The sequence below is a fragment of the Mastacembelus armatus genome, chromosome 1 (genome assembly GCF_900324485.2).
Source record: "Mastacembelus armatus chromosome 1, fMasArm1.2, whole genome shotgun sequence".
Taxonomy (NCBI): domain Eukaryota; kingdom Metazoa; phylum Chordata; class Actinopteri; order Synbranchiformes; family Mastacembelidae; genus Mastacembelus; species Mastacembelus armatus.
Genome location: NC_046633.1, coordinates 13,253,981 through 13,272,159, shown reverse-complemented (window position 1 = coordinate 13,272,159; position 18,179 = coordinate 13,253,981). Strand labels below are relative to the sequence as shown.

Here is an 18,179-nt window from a genome sequence, read left to right as displayed (position 1 = left end):
TGCCCTCACTGTGTATTAACTTGTGTATATGTCATCCAGGCGTGATTTTACGTGTGACAGATTGATGTGTAAATTGAAACTGCTGAGAAGGTATAAAAGACTGCTGTTACCTGTGTCCTGGGTCAATCGGTATTGGCCCCTCGTTTTGTGGAATGAATATAATATATATCATATATATATGATTTTGTTTTATAATAATTTTATATATATAAATCTTTGATTTTGAAAGGTATAACCGGATGCCCAGTGTGATACGTACGCAGTAACGTTAACGAATCTGTTATCAGCGTCACTGTCGGAGACAGAAACAGTGGGAGCTTGGGTACCGTTAACGATGGGCTGTGGTAGTGCGCCTTCTCTTCCAGTTTAGCTGAACAAACCTAGGGAAGATGTAGAGGTATGGAAATCATGGAACATATCCCAGGACAGTGCAGGAACAGCAGCCGCGGAAAACACAGGTCGTTTGCTGACATGAAGCAGCGAATATAACGTTAACCATTGAAGGAAAGAAAATCAAATTACGTTACCTCTGGCTACTCTCCGCCTCCACCATTTTGGTTGTCAGTGATGGAGCACATCCGGACCCCCAAGGTAACAACACTCGACATTTCAGCACCAATGACTTGGCTCTTTCTGCCACTAGTCTTATTCTCCGCTGGTGTGGCGACTATTTTAGGTTAGCTAACGTTACCCATTTCGTTCAATGTCACGTTAACGTCAGGGCTTTCTTCTCCTTCTGTCTCCATCCACCTCTTTATCCCACTTCTCTCCCTCTGTTAACTTACACGGCCTAATGTTATAGTGTTGACCAATATATGTGAGGCATGTCTGGCGTACATGGGACAGCCTGAGGGAAGACGTCCTTTGATCCCCGTGAAAGGGGGAAAGGGACTTTACGGCGTCACAGGCTTCAAACACCTTGGGTCTGTGCTTTTTAAATAGTTACCGAAAACATGCAGTCTCTGAGTAGCTTACATTATATATCCGACCACACACCGAGCTCCAGACGTAGCGTTAGCTATAAACACCTATGGTCATATACTCCTGCTACCATGGTAATGAATTTGTCATGTAATTTTCAACATGTGCCCAAACATGACGCACAATTGTGTTGGTAAGCAACATTTTCCTGCTGTCTGCCAGCCTGGCAAAGGCATACAGGCCTTATGTGGACCCTTTCATTTTCGTAAATTCAGATTAAATTTTATTTGTATATCGGCAAATCACAATACAATCATCTCAAGGTACTTTCAAAAAAACGAAACCCAACAAATCCCTTATGAGCTGCACTTGGCGACAGTGGAGAGGAAAACCTCCAGCAGAACTGGGCTCAGTTTTGGTGGCCATCTATTGTTTGGGGTGAGTGGATGAAGGAGAGAGGAAAGACCAGCAACCTTAGGAAGGCATTACGTTATTACCATGCTCTGCCTATGTTTATATAGGGCATAAATTGGTTATGGCATACAATCTGTAAACATACATGCATGACAGTAACATAGGAATATGTATTTGTGGGTGCATACAAGCACACAGTCCATACAAAACTAGTAGTTAGATGATTTTGATTTTAGACACAATGTTAATATGTTGTGTCATACAGTGTGGTTGTCTGTTTTGTATACAGACACATCTTCTTAAGTATTTGAGTAATCTGTACCGCAGTAATGTGATATTCTGTGCATGTGTTATCATAGGTGGAAAGTGTTCGTCTCTTGGACCGGTCATCAGGCCAGAGAAAGGTCACTATTGGGACTCTCTACCTTTCTGCAACGCACACTATATTTGTAGAGAACAACCCAGAGACACGCAAGGAGACATGGGTAAGCTGGAAGCTGGGCACTGCAACTGTGCACCAGTTTATGTCCATAAAAGTATGTATTTTACAATCTCTTTATCTGTCATCACGTCATTGTCCGACTGAAATCTCAGGCCATTTCATTTAGAGTAAAGTCTGGCTTTGTCATGTTGCTGACTCAAGTCTTATTCTGGGAAAGGATATACATCTCTATACGTGCTATAAAGCATTTCTCCATTCATGCAAAAATATTATTTATTTATGTATGGACTGAATGGAAGTAAATGTGGATAGTTTAATCATTTTATGGACATGCAGATAGATTTTTACGAATTGGAAGTGAACAGTAATATGAAGTTGTGTGACAAATATGATCTGCAGAAAATACAGTTAAAACCCCCTGGATAATGTCATATTAGTTACAGAAGTGGTTTATCCACGAAAATTGTCACAAATACTTGACCTGAATGAAACTGGGCATTGTAAGCAGATAAAATGATCTTTTTATCCTTTGCCTTAAAGAAAAGCTGGATAACGAACACAGGCAAACTACCCTCCACAAAGTTACATGCAAATTACTGCTTAAGATGTTCAGATTCAAATGTTTTTGTGTATTATTTATTTACATGTGGTCATCACTTCAAAAAATTATTTAAGAACCTTCAGATTATCAAGGACAAAGTACATGAAAGTTAAAGCAGTTAAGAAAGTAACATAATTGCTCAGCCCCAGCTGTGACCTTTGTCCTTGCACTGGCAATATATCATTCTTTGGCTCTTCCTCTCTTGAATTAAGAAATAAAGAATTGTCATGATGACAGTGCAATGGAAAGCTAGCTGTTTTTTAACTTCAGTATTGTTTGAAGCAAACTGTCATTAAATCATACTAGTCTGTTGACAAGAGTTGGCATTTCCTCATTATTGGTGGGATTTTGATAGTGCTGAGTTTCCAGACACATGAAGGAAAAATGCCACACTTCCCCCCTTCAGCTCGACTGCAGGAGGTAGTTGAGGAGTCTGCCCTGTCCCTCTGGAGTTCACTACATAATAAATGTCTACAGGGGTGTCACATTTCACCCAGCTGGCACCAACTGTGCCTACTGGATTTTTAGGAACAAAGAAGACAGAATCCAGTGGTGTGAAAAAGTGGCTGCTAAAGGAACCGTTTACTTCTTCATTGCACAACATTAACTTCATGTGAGAAATACTTCCTCACTGATGCTTACATTTGTTCCTAAAAATTTTATATCACAAGACAGATTACATAATTATATAACACGTGCTGGGTGCAATGCTAGTTTTTGTTTTTTATACCGTTGATTGATATTATAAACCTATGTATTTTCAGTTAAACATCATATTAGTTATTCACACAAAGACCTGAGAAAATTAGACTTGTCTGTATTTTTGTGTGTACACTATTTGAGCTTAGGTTAAATATATCCTGAGTAGGATAGGACAAATATTTGTGTGTGTGTGCGTGCAAACGTGTGTGTGACTGTGGGTGTGTTTTTGTGTTTGTGGCTGGGTGTTTCAGGTTTTGCACAGCATGGTGAGCAGTGTGGAGAGACTGCCCACCAATCCTACAGGAAGTCAGCTGATCCTGCGTTGTAAGGATTTCCGGGTCTTCCAGATCCTCATCCCACAGGAAAGAGACTGTTTGGACATCCACGCCTCATTGGTCAGGTTGTCACGACCAGGTCGGTGTCCGTTAAAGATGGGCCTATCCACATCTTTTCAGTTCCGATCCAATTCTGGTACACAATTGCTGACACCGATACAGAGTCCTTTATAAGGACTCTTTCTAATTGAATTTTATCATTATTGTTGTTGGTATTGTGCTTAAGGTTACATCATGAGGCCGAAATAAACCACACACTACTTCTTATTGTAAGTACTGTATTCTGTACTAACATCTTCTAGCTAACTTTTCTGCTAACTGTGACCGCACTCGGTTGTATAGTTTAGGTATAAGAGTCTCTGAAATGGATTTTTTTGGATGGCAGATTATACCTGGCCTCTAAGTGCTCCAACAGGCTGTGAAATCCAACATTTTCCACTACAGACGGTGTTTAGTTATCGAGTACTGTATTTTCCTGTTATAAGTCACATCGGAGTAGAAGTCGCTTTTAGCAAAAATAGCCTTGTTGAACATAAAAAAACATATATAAGTTGTTTTGGTGTATAAGTCTCATTTCTAATTAGACTAATTATAGTCTAAATTAGCCTGTAAAGAATATAGGCTAGACATAACAACAAGCAGAAGTGCATTACACTATTCATTCATCCATGTCAAGTAACATTAAATGTTAGGTGGGGATGCATATGAAACAGCATCTCCACCTCATCTCTCAAGTTGTCTGAATGCCGACACTCACTTCAAATGTATTAACTGCTCTTTGAAGTCTAGAGTATAGCTCTTTCTTTGGGGAAACATTTTCACCTGTGTTACACTAGTAGTTAGAGTTTAGTGTGAACATAAAGGTTTTTACTTCTTCTGCAGTATTATATTATCTCCAACTGAGTCAAGAGCGCCATCTAACACTAGTGACTACTCAAACAAAATGACTGTAAATATACAATTATAAGACGCTTCGCTGTATAAGTTGCAGGACAAGCCAGAGGAGTAAAAAAAAGTGTGACTTATAGTCCAGAAAATATATTGAATTTAGGCAACTTTAGTTAGTTAATTAGTTAATCCATTTAGTTAGCCTTTGGGTTGCCTGCTGTATGTTTAATGCGTTTCTAGAAAGCATCAGCAAGAGTATGCTGCCTGATGGTGTCTTCTTGTCTGTGGGTTAGCATGAACTCCTGGTATTCTTTCACATGAGTCCTCGGTAGGTACTTAAGAAATTGATTGAAATATTGTAATGTACGATGCAACTGTACCTCCATTCCTCGGCATGCTGGCCTTGCACATTACAACAAGCTGTCTTTTTGTGGTTTACAGACTAAAATATCTTTAAACAAAAATGTTGTCAAACCAATAACAATAATAACAATTTTATTTGTGAAGTGCCTTCCCTACAAAGTGCTATACACATTCAAAATAAAAGCAAAGAGAAATAAACATAGAAACAAAACAATCAGATAACATCAGACAAAGCGATTCTGTAAAAATATGATTTCAACAAAGACTTAAAGGATGACAATGAATCCCCCAGCCTAATTTCCAAGGGCCACTCATTCCAGAGTCTCTGTGTCCTTAAAGTAAAGCCTCTGTCACCCTTTGTTCTTGTGAGTGTGTGAGGTTGTTTGTTTCTATGTGGCCCTGTGATGGACTGGTGACCTGTCCTGCAGATCCCTGTAACTCTGGTTAGGAATAAACAGGTATAGATAATGGATGAATGGACCTCAAATGACGTAAAGGTACATAGAGGATGAAAAATGTGTGATAAAGGATGGAGCCAGGCCATGAAGAGCGTTAAAATGAATAAATAATATCTTAAAATCAATTCTAAATCGTACTGAGAACCAGTGTAAAAAGTTAACAAGGGGGATGGTCAAACCTCCTAGGTTTAGACAAGAGTCTAGCAGCTGAATTCTGGACAAGTTGAAGGCGTTTGAGATTTTTAGTACTAAGACGGGTCAAAACACAACCGTAGTAATTGACACTAGAGATGCACAATTGCAATTTTCTTGGCCAATTGCAATTTCAGATTTTTCAGTGAGACCTACCAATTCTGATTTTTTTAAAAATAACTGTAATGAAAGCAAATACAGAAACATTTTCTTCAATGAAATTTTTTATTTTATAATAAAAGAAATTAATAAACATTACAGGATCTTCTCATAACAAAGTAAAGTGCTCTGCGCCGCTTTCCCCTTTTCAAACTGGGCATATTCAGCTAAGTGATGGTGTTTGAAGTGTCTTATTGGGTTTGCTGTTTTTGTGATTGTTCCCCCACATTGTATTTTGGCCTTACAGATGTTACAAACTGCCATCTTTGTGTCATCATCACTCACACTAAAGAACATCCACACCAACAACATATTACACGCGACTGTGAGTGTGCACGTGGCAGTGACGTCACTGCCACGTGCACACTCACAGTCAAAAATGAGTTTCTAGTGGAGGGCTTAATAAATTGTGATAGAGTCCCCAAAGCTAACTATGCATAAACTATGAGGATCAATAATGAGAAATTCACTTATTAGAGTTTAAGTGAAGAAAATTAGATAACATCTAGTCCTGAATATCAGATACATCAGTACAGAAGTCAGCAAGCTATGGTAGGTGGGCTTGTGTATCATCAGCAGAGCAGTGGACACCATGTATTCGGATGACATCACCCAGAGGGAGCATGTAAACAGAAAATAGTATTGGATTAATAATTTACCCTTGAGGTACACCACACTTAATGTCAAAAAAGGAAGACATTACATTACTTCCTAGTTAATACATTTTAAAAGGTATGATGAAAACTATTTTTAGCTGATACGCTGGCCCAATGTTTAAAGTAACACAATGTAACTTTTGCTCACTTTTTCCCCCATTTGTTTGAAAAGCGTAATTGTCTGTTACCAGTGCATAAGCTTCCCCATGGGCAGCACAATACACGTGAATTTGTTGACTAAGCTGACAGAACAGGTGTTGTGACAAAGTAGTTATCCCCGAGAGGAATTGTATCCCTCGCCGCGGGAGCGCGCCTGCATTCAGACTGAAGGTGGACCTGCATTGTTAGGCTTAAATTTTAGCTAAGCTAACAAAAAAAACAGTAACACTTGGATTCTTTAGTCATAGTATTGAATATAGTTTTTTTCTCCACAAAGTTTTCTAATGTGTCTTTTAGTTTGTTTATCTTTATGTTGAAAGTTATTCTAGCCATTGTCAGTGTTATGTCAGGCTGTAGCCTATTTTACGTTTGTCGAGTTTTTCCAATGCACTGAGATTGTTAGGTTACTGTTTGGAAGCTACATTCAGACACGCTGTGATCTGATCTTTCTTTCAGTAGAATATACTGAACAACAGTCAGCCCAGGTGTGAAGTGAAACCAACTCAGGGGCGTGGGTCTAACGACTCTCACCTGATTTACATAGCTCACCTAGTGAGCCTATGGGTCTAGGGGTGGAGTGAAAACCAACCTGAGAGATAAACTGAAGGTGTGCAAAAGGTGTGTAGTAAATTTGAAGACAATACTACATACCATTTGTGTTATAGTAGGGAACCATCCATGTCATTTTTAGTTAATTAACCAAAGTTATCACATATTAACTTTTGAAAATGGGTCAGATTGACCCGAAGACAACAGAGAGTAGAAAGGGACCAACACAGTCCAATACCTCAATTAAAAACCTTGTGGGAATAAAATCAAGAGGACTGGATGATACTAGCATGTGAAGTATAATGTCCTTCAGGTCAGGTAGATAGTTTGGGTTCATGGATCAGTGCAGGCTGTGGACTGGAATATGAATTGGTAAGTGGATCGATCCTGTCCATCTGATATCCAATGAGCAAATGATGTCAATATCGAACCCCATATAGATTTCGATCGGGACCATCTCTAGTGTGCTTAAGTGGGCAAATGTGTGTGTCTCACAGTGTTGCAGGTGTGTAAAATAGAGGGTGCAAAAACACAAGGTGAAAAATAGACCTGCATGTTTTAACAGTTTGCATGCACAATATCCCTCTTGTCAGCGAAATTGAAAAGCTTGTGGATTTCCCGAGGCTGCTCTCTATCCTCAATTGACATTTTTGTGCACCACGTGACATGGCAGCATTACTGTCAACTTATGCTGAAAGATTGGATGCACATAAACATCTACACAACATTGAATTATTATTACTATTATTATTATTGGTTAGACAAAGTTTTTGTTTGGAGGTATTTTAGTTTGGAAACCCAGAACAGGTGTGTTAATATCTTGCTTTTACAGTATGTCTCCTCTCCTTTCGTCTCCACTCCCCTCCCCTCTCCTCTCTTTCAGAGAAATACAGTGAGTTGTACTGCCTGTCCTTCAATCCCAATGTGAACAAAGAAGAGAGGGTAGAGTCATGGAACTTCATAGACCTAATGGCTGACTACAAGAGGATGGGAGTACCTAATAACCTGTGGGTCGCTACAGCAGCCAACAGCGAATACAGGGTTAGTCTAATTGTAGTGTGAGTCAGAAATAAGAATCCCATATCACAGTGTTTTTATACGACAGCCATAATTTGGTGAGTTTGAACTGTATTTCAAGTAGGGCTGGGCAATAAACCGATTTTATTGATCAACGCAAATGTGTAGTTTACATCAATTTGTTTGAATGAAAATCTGTTTTCTCTTTAACATCTGCCAGTGTTCCCCTCTGGGCTCAGCCCCTCCCCCTAAGCGTTTGTCATATTATAGATACACAAACAACATGTCAGCGAGCAGGGAAGGACTCGTTCCTAAGAAAGGCACAGTGTCATCTGTGTCATAATTTGGAACAGGTTCAGTTTTGCGGCGTCAGACACAGAACAAACAACACCCTGCTGCAAAGTGTTTTTGAAGTCTGTTGGTAGCAAAATCAGCAGTGCGACCAATTTCCTGGAGCACCTCAGAGGCATGCTGCTGAGTGGGAGAGATGTTGCGCCCTATGAAATGAATAAGACTGCGGCAGAACAAGCACACCCACCAGATGAAAAAAGATTTAAATCGTAAATCGGATTTTTTGTGGAAAAAAAAAATTTTAAGGCCTTATCACCCATCCCTCATTTCAAGGGAAGAGATGACTGTGAAAATATTAGAGATGAAAGTAAAGTTCTACCTCTACTAAAGCTATTAGGTTAAACTCTATGGCCTGTATTATCTACCTATAGTATTTCTATTGTTAAATATAGTGAATATACTTTTGTGCTCTTAACATTTACAAAGTCATAAATAAGATGCCTCAAAGTATCTCTCAGTGGCTGCTTATCTGAAGGCTACCTCCTACTAAGTTTGGCTATATCTTTTCATTCACTGGCTTATGGGTTATGGCTTTTTAAACTGGTTCTCACCCCAGAAATTGAAGAACAGGAGTTCCCTCTCCTGCATTAGACATAGCATCCTAGGGGGCTACCTAATGAACCTGGTTCAGAGAATGCCAAGTGTGCAATTTGAAGAATCTAAAATTAAAAAAAAAAGATTAAAAAAAACTTTGATTACACTTTATTTGCTTAATGCATAATTCACTGTGTGTTATTTTATGTTTTAAATGTCTTCAGTATTAATCTTAATGTCTTCAGTATTAATCGATAATTTAGAAAACAATAGAAACAAAGGATGTGTCCTAATTCAGGGGGAGGATGCAGTCTACAAAGGCACAGTCTGCATAGCCTACGTAGACCACAGGCTGAACATTAGGCTGAGCTGAAATTAGATGGTCTAGTCTACTGTTTCCACCCTACCGTTGTCACGAAGCTCTGCTTCTGTCGACCTAGCAACCTTCAGAGCTCTGTTAAATTTATTGCTAATGATGGAGCCAGAAATTTTGTTTTTCTTGATTTATATTTTTTTGGAAGAAATGAAATGCTTTGCCACCAGTGTCAGCGAGTGATGTATTTCATCATGTAATGTTACTTTTGGCCAACAGTGTAAACTCTAGCTTACGTTAGTTTACTAAAGTAACAGTGTTTTTATTATGAATAATTGTATTTTCACACTGACCGCCAAACTACTCATAACCGCCATCCGCATTTGTTGGCCGCATTTGAAGGAGCCTTTGAACTGGAACAACCGTGTCGTAACACTGTGACGTAATCAGCCTACAAATGCAGCCTTCGACAGATGCAGCCCCTGAATTAGGATACAGCTAAAATATGAAGCCTCTGCTGGCAGCTATTACCTTAGCTTACTACAAAATTTAGACAAAAAAAAATATGCCCCAGAAACAGTACTTTTTTTGCTTTTACACAAACAAGATACACAGTTAACAGGAGATACACTGAAGCATCGAATTTGTTAATGATGAAAATAAAACACAAAAGTGTTACCCTTTATTATTTATTTACTCATCATCACTGTAATATGAGTGTCCTTCCAGGTGTGTGATACATACCCCTCAGAGCTCTTTGTTCCAAAGTCAGTCACACCCGCCATCATTGTGGGCAGCTCAAGATTCAGGAGTCGAGGGCGATTTCCCACTCTATCCTACTTCCACCAGGACACACTGGTCAGTATAACACACAAACAGGAAGATGATGATGATGATGATGATGATGATGATGATGATCTTCATTGTCCTGTAGGCAGCAGTGTGCAGGTGTAGTCAACCACTGTCAGGTTTTAGTGGACGCTGTCAAGAGGATGAGATGATGCTTCAGGCTGTGATGAAGTCCAACCCTGGTAGTGACTACATCTATGTGGTGGATACCAGGCCTAAGGTAACATACATTTACAAATGTAGTGACTCATGCACAGACACACCGAAATATCACCACATTGAATTATATAAATCTGCAATCAAAACAAAATCAGTAGTCAAACAGCAACAACAATCAAATAAAATATTTAAATGTGTGTCTCCAGCTGAATGCAATGGCAAACCGTGCAGCAGGTAAAGGCTATGAGAACGAGGATCACTACACAAACATCAAGCTGCAGTTCATTGGCATTGAAAACATTCATGTGATGAGGAGCAGCCAGCAGAAAATCATTGATGGTAACAAACGTGTGTGTGTGTGTGTGTGTGTATTTCTATTTCTTTGTGTAAACCATTTAGAACACAATTCAATTGGAGTGAGGACATGTTTAGACATGTTTTTCTGTGTGAGGGTTAACACTGTGTTTTAGGTTTAACTAAGGTTAAAATTAGGTTTATGTTATAGTAAGTGTAAGGACTGAAGTTTAGTTAGGGTGGTTAAGGTTAAAGTAAGGGTCTAGGGAATGTGTTGGATGTCCTTAGATAGAGGTAGAAATGTGCGTGTGTGTGCCTGTGTGCACAACTCTGGTTTAAATTGTACCTGGGACTTCTGTTAAAAGGGTATGATGTCAGTTTCCACTTTTTTTAAATTTGGATATTCTCTTTTTGTTATTTTTTCATATGGTGTAAAAATGTAATTCTCTGTAAAGCACTTTGTAAGCTATGTTTTGGAAGGTGCCTCATAAATAAATGTTTGATAATAACAATAATAATGAGAATTATGATGATGAGGGAAACAGCTGAGGGGAAGGGAGCTGTGATAAAAAACACACACAGATTTCCTCTATTAGTATATTTTCCTGTTATCCTGTGTGTTTGATTGTAACTTTTCTCTTCTCTACAGTGGGCGAGATGCGATCACTGTCCATGACCGACTTCCTGTGGGGTCTGGAGAACTCTGGTTGGCTCAAACACATTAAAGCCATACTGGATGCTGGGGTTTTCATAGCTAGGGTATGTCCACACAAACAAACACACACACCGTCTCTCTGCTCAGACCCACAACTACAATCACTGCAAATATTGGAACTGTCTGACTGGATCATAATATAGTCCATGTAAAGACCCATAAAACCGCAGTGTAAGGAAGGTCTAGGTACAACAAAGATGCACTGAAGATATGTAAATTGTTAAAAAGAAATGAAATTGCAATGCGTCAGTACATGTGGAGCAGTGTACATGTAAAATCATTGAGTGTACATGGGATATGTTTGGACATGTTCTCATATGTGTTTCTTTTATACGTTATATAAATCAACTCATAATTAGTGGTACCCGAAGGAACATGTCCCTACCACCACTTGCAGCTTTATGTGAACGCAGGGCTGTTTTTTTCCTTGCTCTAAATGCCTAGTTAGGATACTGCTGTCACTACCTAGTCTCTCTCCCTTCAGGCTGTGGCTGATGAAGGTGTCAGTGTATTGGTTCACTGTTCAGATGGCTGGGACAGGACGGCCCAGGCCTGCTCTATAGCCAGTATACTGCTGGACCCCTACTACAGAACCATCAAAGGATTCATGGTAACACACACACACACACACACACACATACATGTTGCTCCTACTATACTTACCCTAACCTTAACAGTTCCAACTAATGTCTAACTCCAGCTCTTACACTTACCCTAACCTAAACCTGATTCTAACATGAACCTGAAAACTAGGTCTGAATATCACAACAAAAAATGCCCACATGACTTTACAAAATGTATACACACACAAAAAAACAGTGTTGATAATCTCTTATTCTAAGCCACGCAATCTTCTCTGATCCTCCTCTTCCACTCTTCCCTTCTTTTACTGTCCTGCCCTCTGGCTTATTGCCTCCTCCTGGCTCCTCTCCTCTAGGTTCTGATAGAGAGAGACTGGGTTTCCTTTGGACATAAGTTCTCCAACAGGTCAGTTGAGGTCCGACTTCAGCAGACACCAAAAATGGCTGCAAAGCAACATTAAAATATTACAATACAATTACAATAACGAGTATGTATTTTAGAGAGGATCCATAACTATTCAACAGTTAACCAGGCTGTTACATATTTTACATGAACAGAGATGGAAACAAAAAGACAAACTGTAATCAAGTGTGTGTGACAGAGGAAAACACGGAGGAGTCGACAGATGTAAACAAACGTTGAGCAGTACAAAAATCCCTTTATATGCTTTTAATAATTGAGAGCATTCATTTATCACAAAGTCACAACTTAATTATTTAAAGGACAGTTACATCAGAAAGATGTAAGATTAGATCATAAGATTAGAGTCTTTCTGCTTACGTTACTTGTCTTCTATGCAACTGAATTTAAGCTGCCTAGCTGAGTTATAGCAATAAATAAACTCATTTTTATAGAGATTTCTGTTATTTTAGTCCATACCTCTTTTAATCATAGTTTCTCTTGCCTATTTGCCCTTGTAAACAAAATTAAGCACATAAAACAAAATCTTAAATTCTTTAACCCAGAATGAACTTTTTATTCAATTGTCCAACAGAGCTACCTGTCTTAATTATTGTTTGTGTTCTTTGACATGGGTTGGCATTTAATAAGCTGCAGGAGGTATCTTAAAATATCCTATCATCAAAGATATCCTATTATGAAAGAGAAGATCAAATATATATATATATATATATATATATATATATATATCTCGAAAACCCACAGGCTCTTAGCAGCCTGGAGTTTCTTTAGGTACAACACAACAAAATCTGCACACCTGGACTGGTTGATTTTCTGGCATTCTTGTTTTTGAATCCTCTCAAGCTCGGTCAGGTTGGATGGGGACTGTGAGCAGCCATTTTCAGGTTTCTCCAAAGATATATGAGGATATGTCTGTACTTTGCTCCATTCAGCTTTCCCTCAACCCTGACCAATCGTCCAGTCCCTGCTGCTGAAAAATACCCCCACAGCATGATGCTGTCACCACCATGCTTCACTGTTAGGATAGTACTGGGCAGCTAATGAGAAGGTTTCCTCCATACATAATGTTTAGATTTCAAGCCAAACAATTCATCAGACCAGAAAATCTTGTTCCTCGCAGTTTGAGAGTCTTTCAGTTTTGTGCAAACTCCAAGTGGGCTTTCATGCATTTTGCACTGAAGAGATGCCCTCCACTGAACCACCCAGATCAGGGCTGCAGTGATGGTTGTCTTTCTGGAACTTTGTCCCATCTCCCATAGGATCTCTGGAGCTCTGGAGCAGGCAACCAGCTCTTGATCCTGGTTGTGCCAAACTTCTTCCATTTGAGTATTATGGAGGCCACTGTGATTCTGGAAATCCTTAGTGCAGCAGAAATTTTGTGTAGCCTTCCCCAGCTCTGTGCCTATTAACGATTTGAAGTATTTTTGCAACAATTCAAAATACTACATCCTTTGAAAAGTATGTTGTAGGCTGGACAGTAAAGAGAGACCTCTGTCCCTGCAGGTACGCCCATCTGGATGGAGATCCTAAAGAGGTGTCCCCTGTCATTGATCAGTTTTTGGAGTGTGTATGGCAGCTGTCAGAACAGTTCCCGTGTGCCTTTGAGTTCAATGAGCGCTTCCTCATCACCATACACACACATGTCTACTCCTGTCAGTACGGCACCTTCCTAGGAAACTCGCAGAAGGAGCGCAGGGATATAAGGTAAACACACATCACTGAAAAGACAACTGTAAACAGTATTTCACAAAACAGTGTATCAAATGACAACATGAAAGGAATCACTTGATGAACCTACAAAGAATTAATTCAATGAATCTTCAGCTCTGTTAAAATCTTATTTCAATTCCATGCCTTTGCTCTTTGATCTTACAAACCAAGGACACAGTGCTGTATTTGAGAAGCTGTTGTGACTTTCATTTCATGTGTTTCTAATGATGGATATATTGAGTATCACCTAAAATGTAGATTTTAGTAAAAATCTTTAGGATACATACAGTACCTACAAAACTACAAACCCGTTTGATTTTTCTCTGTGCAGCGTCATAAAAGCATTAACTCTGATGTTGGATCTTATATGTGTGTGTGTTGTTTGAATGCAGGCTCAACGAACAGAGTCACTCTTTGTGGCCTCAGTTGTGGAAAGACAGAGCCGAGTACACCAACCCCCTGTACAAGGCTGAGCTGACTCAGAGTCAGGGTGTGCTCAGACCCAACACCACCCCCTACTGCTTCAAGTGAGTCACTGCAGCACACAAGCATTGTTTTACATCATATTGTATAAATGTGTCAAACACTATTCCAGGAATTAATAGAGTCTAAAAGGTCTAAAGGTAATTTTTTCTGATACTGTCAGATGGTCCTTTCTGTCCTCATTATCAAAACAGACATGGGCAGAGTCACACATAAAGAATAAGGAAAAACATATCATTATAAAGATTATAATCCCCTTATTTTGTCCTCATCTGAAGAATGTGGAAGGGTCTATATAACCACATGGAGAAATCGATGCCTCCTCATCAGTCACCTGTCGACTTCCTGTCCGCTATGAGAGAGGAGTCCCAGCAGCTGGAGGAGGAGCTGATCAATCACCAGGAGGTACCACCAGGAGGAACTGCCCACCACCACCCAGGCTCCAGACAAGGCATACAGCACACTAAGACACCCCATGTTATGACACCACTATGAGCCCAATTCAGCGTTCATCGCTACATAGTGCACTATATAGTGCCGATTATGACAGGCGCATGGAGACGTCACTTCCTGTTTCAAACTTTAATTATTCTTATTATTTTAATAATTTAGGGGTAAAATTATTAATAATAATTAATTTATCTCATGCCAAATGTTTTCTTAAAAGCTATATCTTAACCACCATAATTTTCAGCGACAATCTTGAATCTATATTTATAACTTTTGGGCATTTCTTCCATTTTTTCATCCAGGCAATGCATGATGGTCTATTCTGCCCGTCTAGTGACCATTGTTGCTCACTACGTTTTATAATGCATTTTGGGAAATTTTTCAGTTACTACCGATTCACACACAGACACAGCCTGAGAATCTCTTCCTGAGGTGCTGGGGAGAGTTAAAACCAGTCCTATCCACCTGGAAGCATGTAGTTTCTCCCTCTTTTCCTAAACTGTACTGTCTCTGCTCTCTCAGCAACTGGAAAACACTTAAACTGATAAATACAATTTGAGGTATTGATGTAAAAAAACAGAAACTTTGTTTTTTACAATTGCTCATGTCTCTTGCTACCATTTTAAGTCACTGACATGCTAAATAACTAAATTCAGAATCAGAGAAACTGAAACTTTATCATGGTAAATCATCTGCACATGATTTTTCAAACTGTCCACTGTGTGTGTGGGTGGGACTCATAACACAAATACATGACTTTGGCCACTCAGTATAGCTACTTAGTGAGAGCTGAAGATTGCTGAGAAGTGAATGGAAGCTAATTAAAGGTCATGTACGTATGTCTTTTTGTTCTCCCATCTCTGCAGAGGATAGCAACCCTGACAGGGAAACCAATCATGTGGGAGAAGATCGAGGTTTTGAGGAAGAGGACTAGCTATCTGCGGCAGAGACACTGGGGGCCAGACCCGCCCACCACTTACACAGTCCCAATCACCAGCCCCACACAGAACAGTGGTCCTTCACTGTCCTCTGAACTTGTCAATCAGAAGGCTGAGAACAAGGTTCTCACCCTGCCGTTAGGATCACACACCCAGCCCAAGAGTCCCAACCCCAACGACCTGTCCGCCTGCAGTGACTTGGAGTCAGGCGTGGCTGACCTCAGCAGCCGCTCATCCAGCGGTGGAGACTGTGGAAAGGACCCAGACCTGGAATTGGAATGAGGCTGCTTGACCAGAAAAAATGGAGTCTTGTTGTGTGGGAGGTAGAAGGTGAAACGAGCTGAGGAGTTAGAGGTTATGACTGAAAGGCAGTTGGATTTCTAGTTGTTTTTTAGTGGCCAACTGTACTTTGCCTCTGTCTTTCTCCGTCTAAAGGGAGTCAGTGAATTAGGGAGAAACCTTACTGGCTGCTTATCAGTTTTGTCTTTTTGATAAAAGCGTTGAAAGATGCCATTCCATTTTAATTTGACATTTTTGAAGTTTAATTTTCTGTTGCACAAGGCCAGACATGCTGGCTTTCCATCTGTGGATGTCTGTTTAGTGGGCTTGGTTACTGAGATTTTTACTTTGTTTCAGGAATGTTATATTACTACTGTGAGATTGACAAACTTGAAACCAGCCTGAAATAATATAGCACACACAGGCCTGATATGATGAAATGCTTTCAAACACTAAACAAACCCACCATAAACAAACCCACCATACCTTTTGTCCATATTTATCATGCCTTTTCAAAAATATAAACAATAATTCCCAAGATGATGGAAGAGTTACTGAATGATTTATTTACATCCAGTCTTCCTTGTTCTTCAGTATCAGTGTTTCTTTCAGGGTCCGAAGACACACTGCAAGCAGCAGAGGCGTGCAGTGAAAAATTGACCTGCTATCAGTAATATCAAATCTTAACATACTGTGCCTATTCTGCAGTCTGGACCAAATTACTGTAAACACTGGGCTGAGCTTAGATGCATTCTAGTCTTCAGTGATTTATTCCCTTGTAACTTATCTTCAACTCAAAACAACATCACTATGTAAAATACAAATCTGTCATCTGTCAGTGTTTTGACAGGTAGAATAAAATACATTCACTTAGTTTGAAGGAAATAATATACAGTGTAATATCTTTAAAATGTTGCGTCCCCAAAGGCACTATTTAAAAACACAAAGTAGTTCTCCCATCTGTGAGGACTTGAGTACGATGCAAATGTCCAATAGGATTATTTTTTACTGCCAGTTACCAGGGATAGCACAATGTTTACAGCAAAGGCTAGAAAATTGTATGTTCCTTTGTCTTTTCTTTTGTGTGCAATACTGTATATTACATTGAAGTAATTTCTTATATTGTTCTTTTATGTTACAGTGTACAGTATAATGTTTTACAAGGTCCTGATATTCACACTGATGTAGTAATATTTATCCTCAGATCAACTGAAGTGTAAATTATAAAATCCAGTGAAGCCTGTCAGATAATTCATGTTTCAAGTATTATTCTATAGGCTGTGTTTAACTGATGTGCTTTATGAATTTAGAGTTTATAGCTTGTGTCCTTTCACGTGATCTTTTATATTTCTGCAGAATTACCAACAAGCAGAACTCATTGGGGAAACATTTGCTTAATCTACACTGTTCACAGGGATGTCTCTAAGTGCAGTCCATATTTTAACAAGCATATATTTGGTCTTTGGCTGTATGGTTTCTAAGAGTTTACCTATTAGAGCACATGTCTTGTTATTGTATTTAAAGCTGACTGTGTAAACACACTGTGTTAAAATGAATATGAGCATGGGTAGATAGGTGGAGAAAGCACGTATTCCAAACAAATGCTGAATAGTGCATCTTAAAGCTTCTGACAGCTGATGTTCACTGCTGAGCAGTGACAGTCAACTGTGGGACTGACCAAACAAGGTGACCAAATATTTTAGCACAGATGTTGTTACATAGTCCAGTTTTTAACTATGGCTTTTAAGAACAAAGTCTGGGTGAATAATGTATACACAGGAGATTCCTATAACCACATTTTGACCACTTTCCATTGTGGGCAGTGCAGTTTGACTTGGCATATATAATTTATAATTTATGAGAGCTTAGACCAGTGCATGATGAAAAACTTCACCGCCCTGCTGGGTATGACACACAGACTGATGAGCTGTACATCTTCAATCTCCCTGTCAGTGTCTGCGTTTCACAGTAGCCTGTGCTGTATATATACATGTGTGTTCTGTGTCCGTAGATGTGTCCGAGGTAGGTGATCTGTCAATAAATCCACTGTTAAAGGGAAACAACTGCAACATACTGGGTCTGAATGGTACACATATAAACCATTAAACCTCTACAGAACTTTACTGGCATTTATGGTGTTTTTTTTCCCCAAGTGCTCAATTTGTATCTCAGCACCAATTTTTTAATAACCAGATTTAAAGAATCCTTAGCAAACAAAAACAAATATTTGCCAGTATATTATCAGG

At 39.3% G+C, this 18,179-nt stretch overlaps 1 protein-coding gene across 2 annotated transcripts; it reads left to right on the top strand.

Moving 5' to 3' along the window:
- Positions 1 to 298: 298 nt before the first annotated feature.
- Positions 299 to 18,056, top strand: mtmr7b (myotubularin related protein 7b). Of its 2 annotated transcripts, none has more exons than XM_026304344.1 (14): positions 299 to 591; positions 1,695 to 1,820; positions 3,332 to 3,494; positions 7,723 to 7,880; positions 9,784 to 9,912; positions 9,989 to 10,123; positions 10,269 to 10,401; positions 11,006 to 11,115; positions 11,556 to 11,681; positions 12,009 to 12,058; positions 13,577 to 13,777; positions 14,176 to 14,310; positions 14,545 to 14,671; positions 15,583 to 18,056. In XM_026304344.1, exons 1-14 carry the CDS (start codon positions 568 to 570, stop codon positions 15,934 to 15,936), a joined length of 1,971 nt encoding a protein of 656 aa, XP_026160129.1. In that variant the 5' UTR covers positions 299 to 567; the 3' UTR covers positions 15,937 to 18,056. The 2 variants fall into 2 exon arrangements, with proteins under 2 accessions (XP_026160129.1, XP_026160130.1); XM_026304345.2 differs by having other exon boundaries at positions 300 to 591; positions 14,545 to 14,717; positions 15,583 to 15,797.
- The last annotated feature ends 123 nt before the right edge of the window (positions 18,057 to 18,179 follow it).

Excerpts from the sequence above, each read along its gene's own strand:
- mtmr7b (XM_026304344.1), top strand. The coding sequence starts at position 568 with ATGGAGCACATCCGGACCCCCAAG. Across the intron at positions 12,059-13,576 it reads GGACATAAGTTCTCCAACAG|GTACGCCCATCTGGATGGAG; the intron begins GTCAGTTGAGGT and ends CTGTCCCTGCAG. Across the intron at positions 14,311-14,544 it reads ACCACCCCCTACTGCTTCAA|AATGTGGAAGGGTCTATATA; the intron begins GTGAGTCACTGC and ends CCTCATCTGAAG.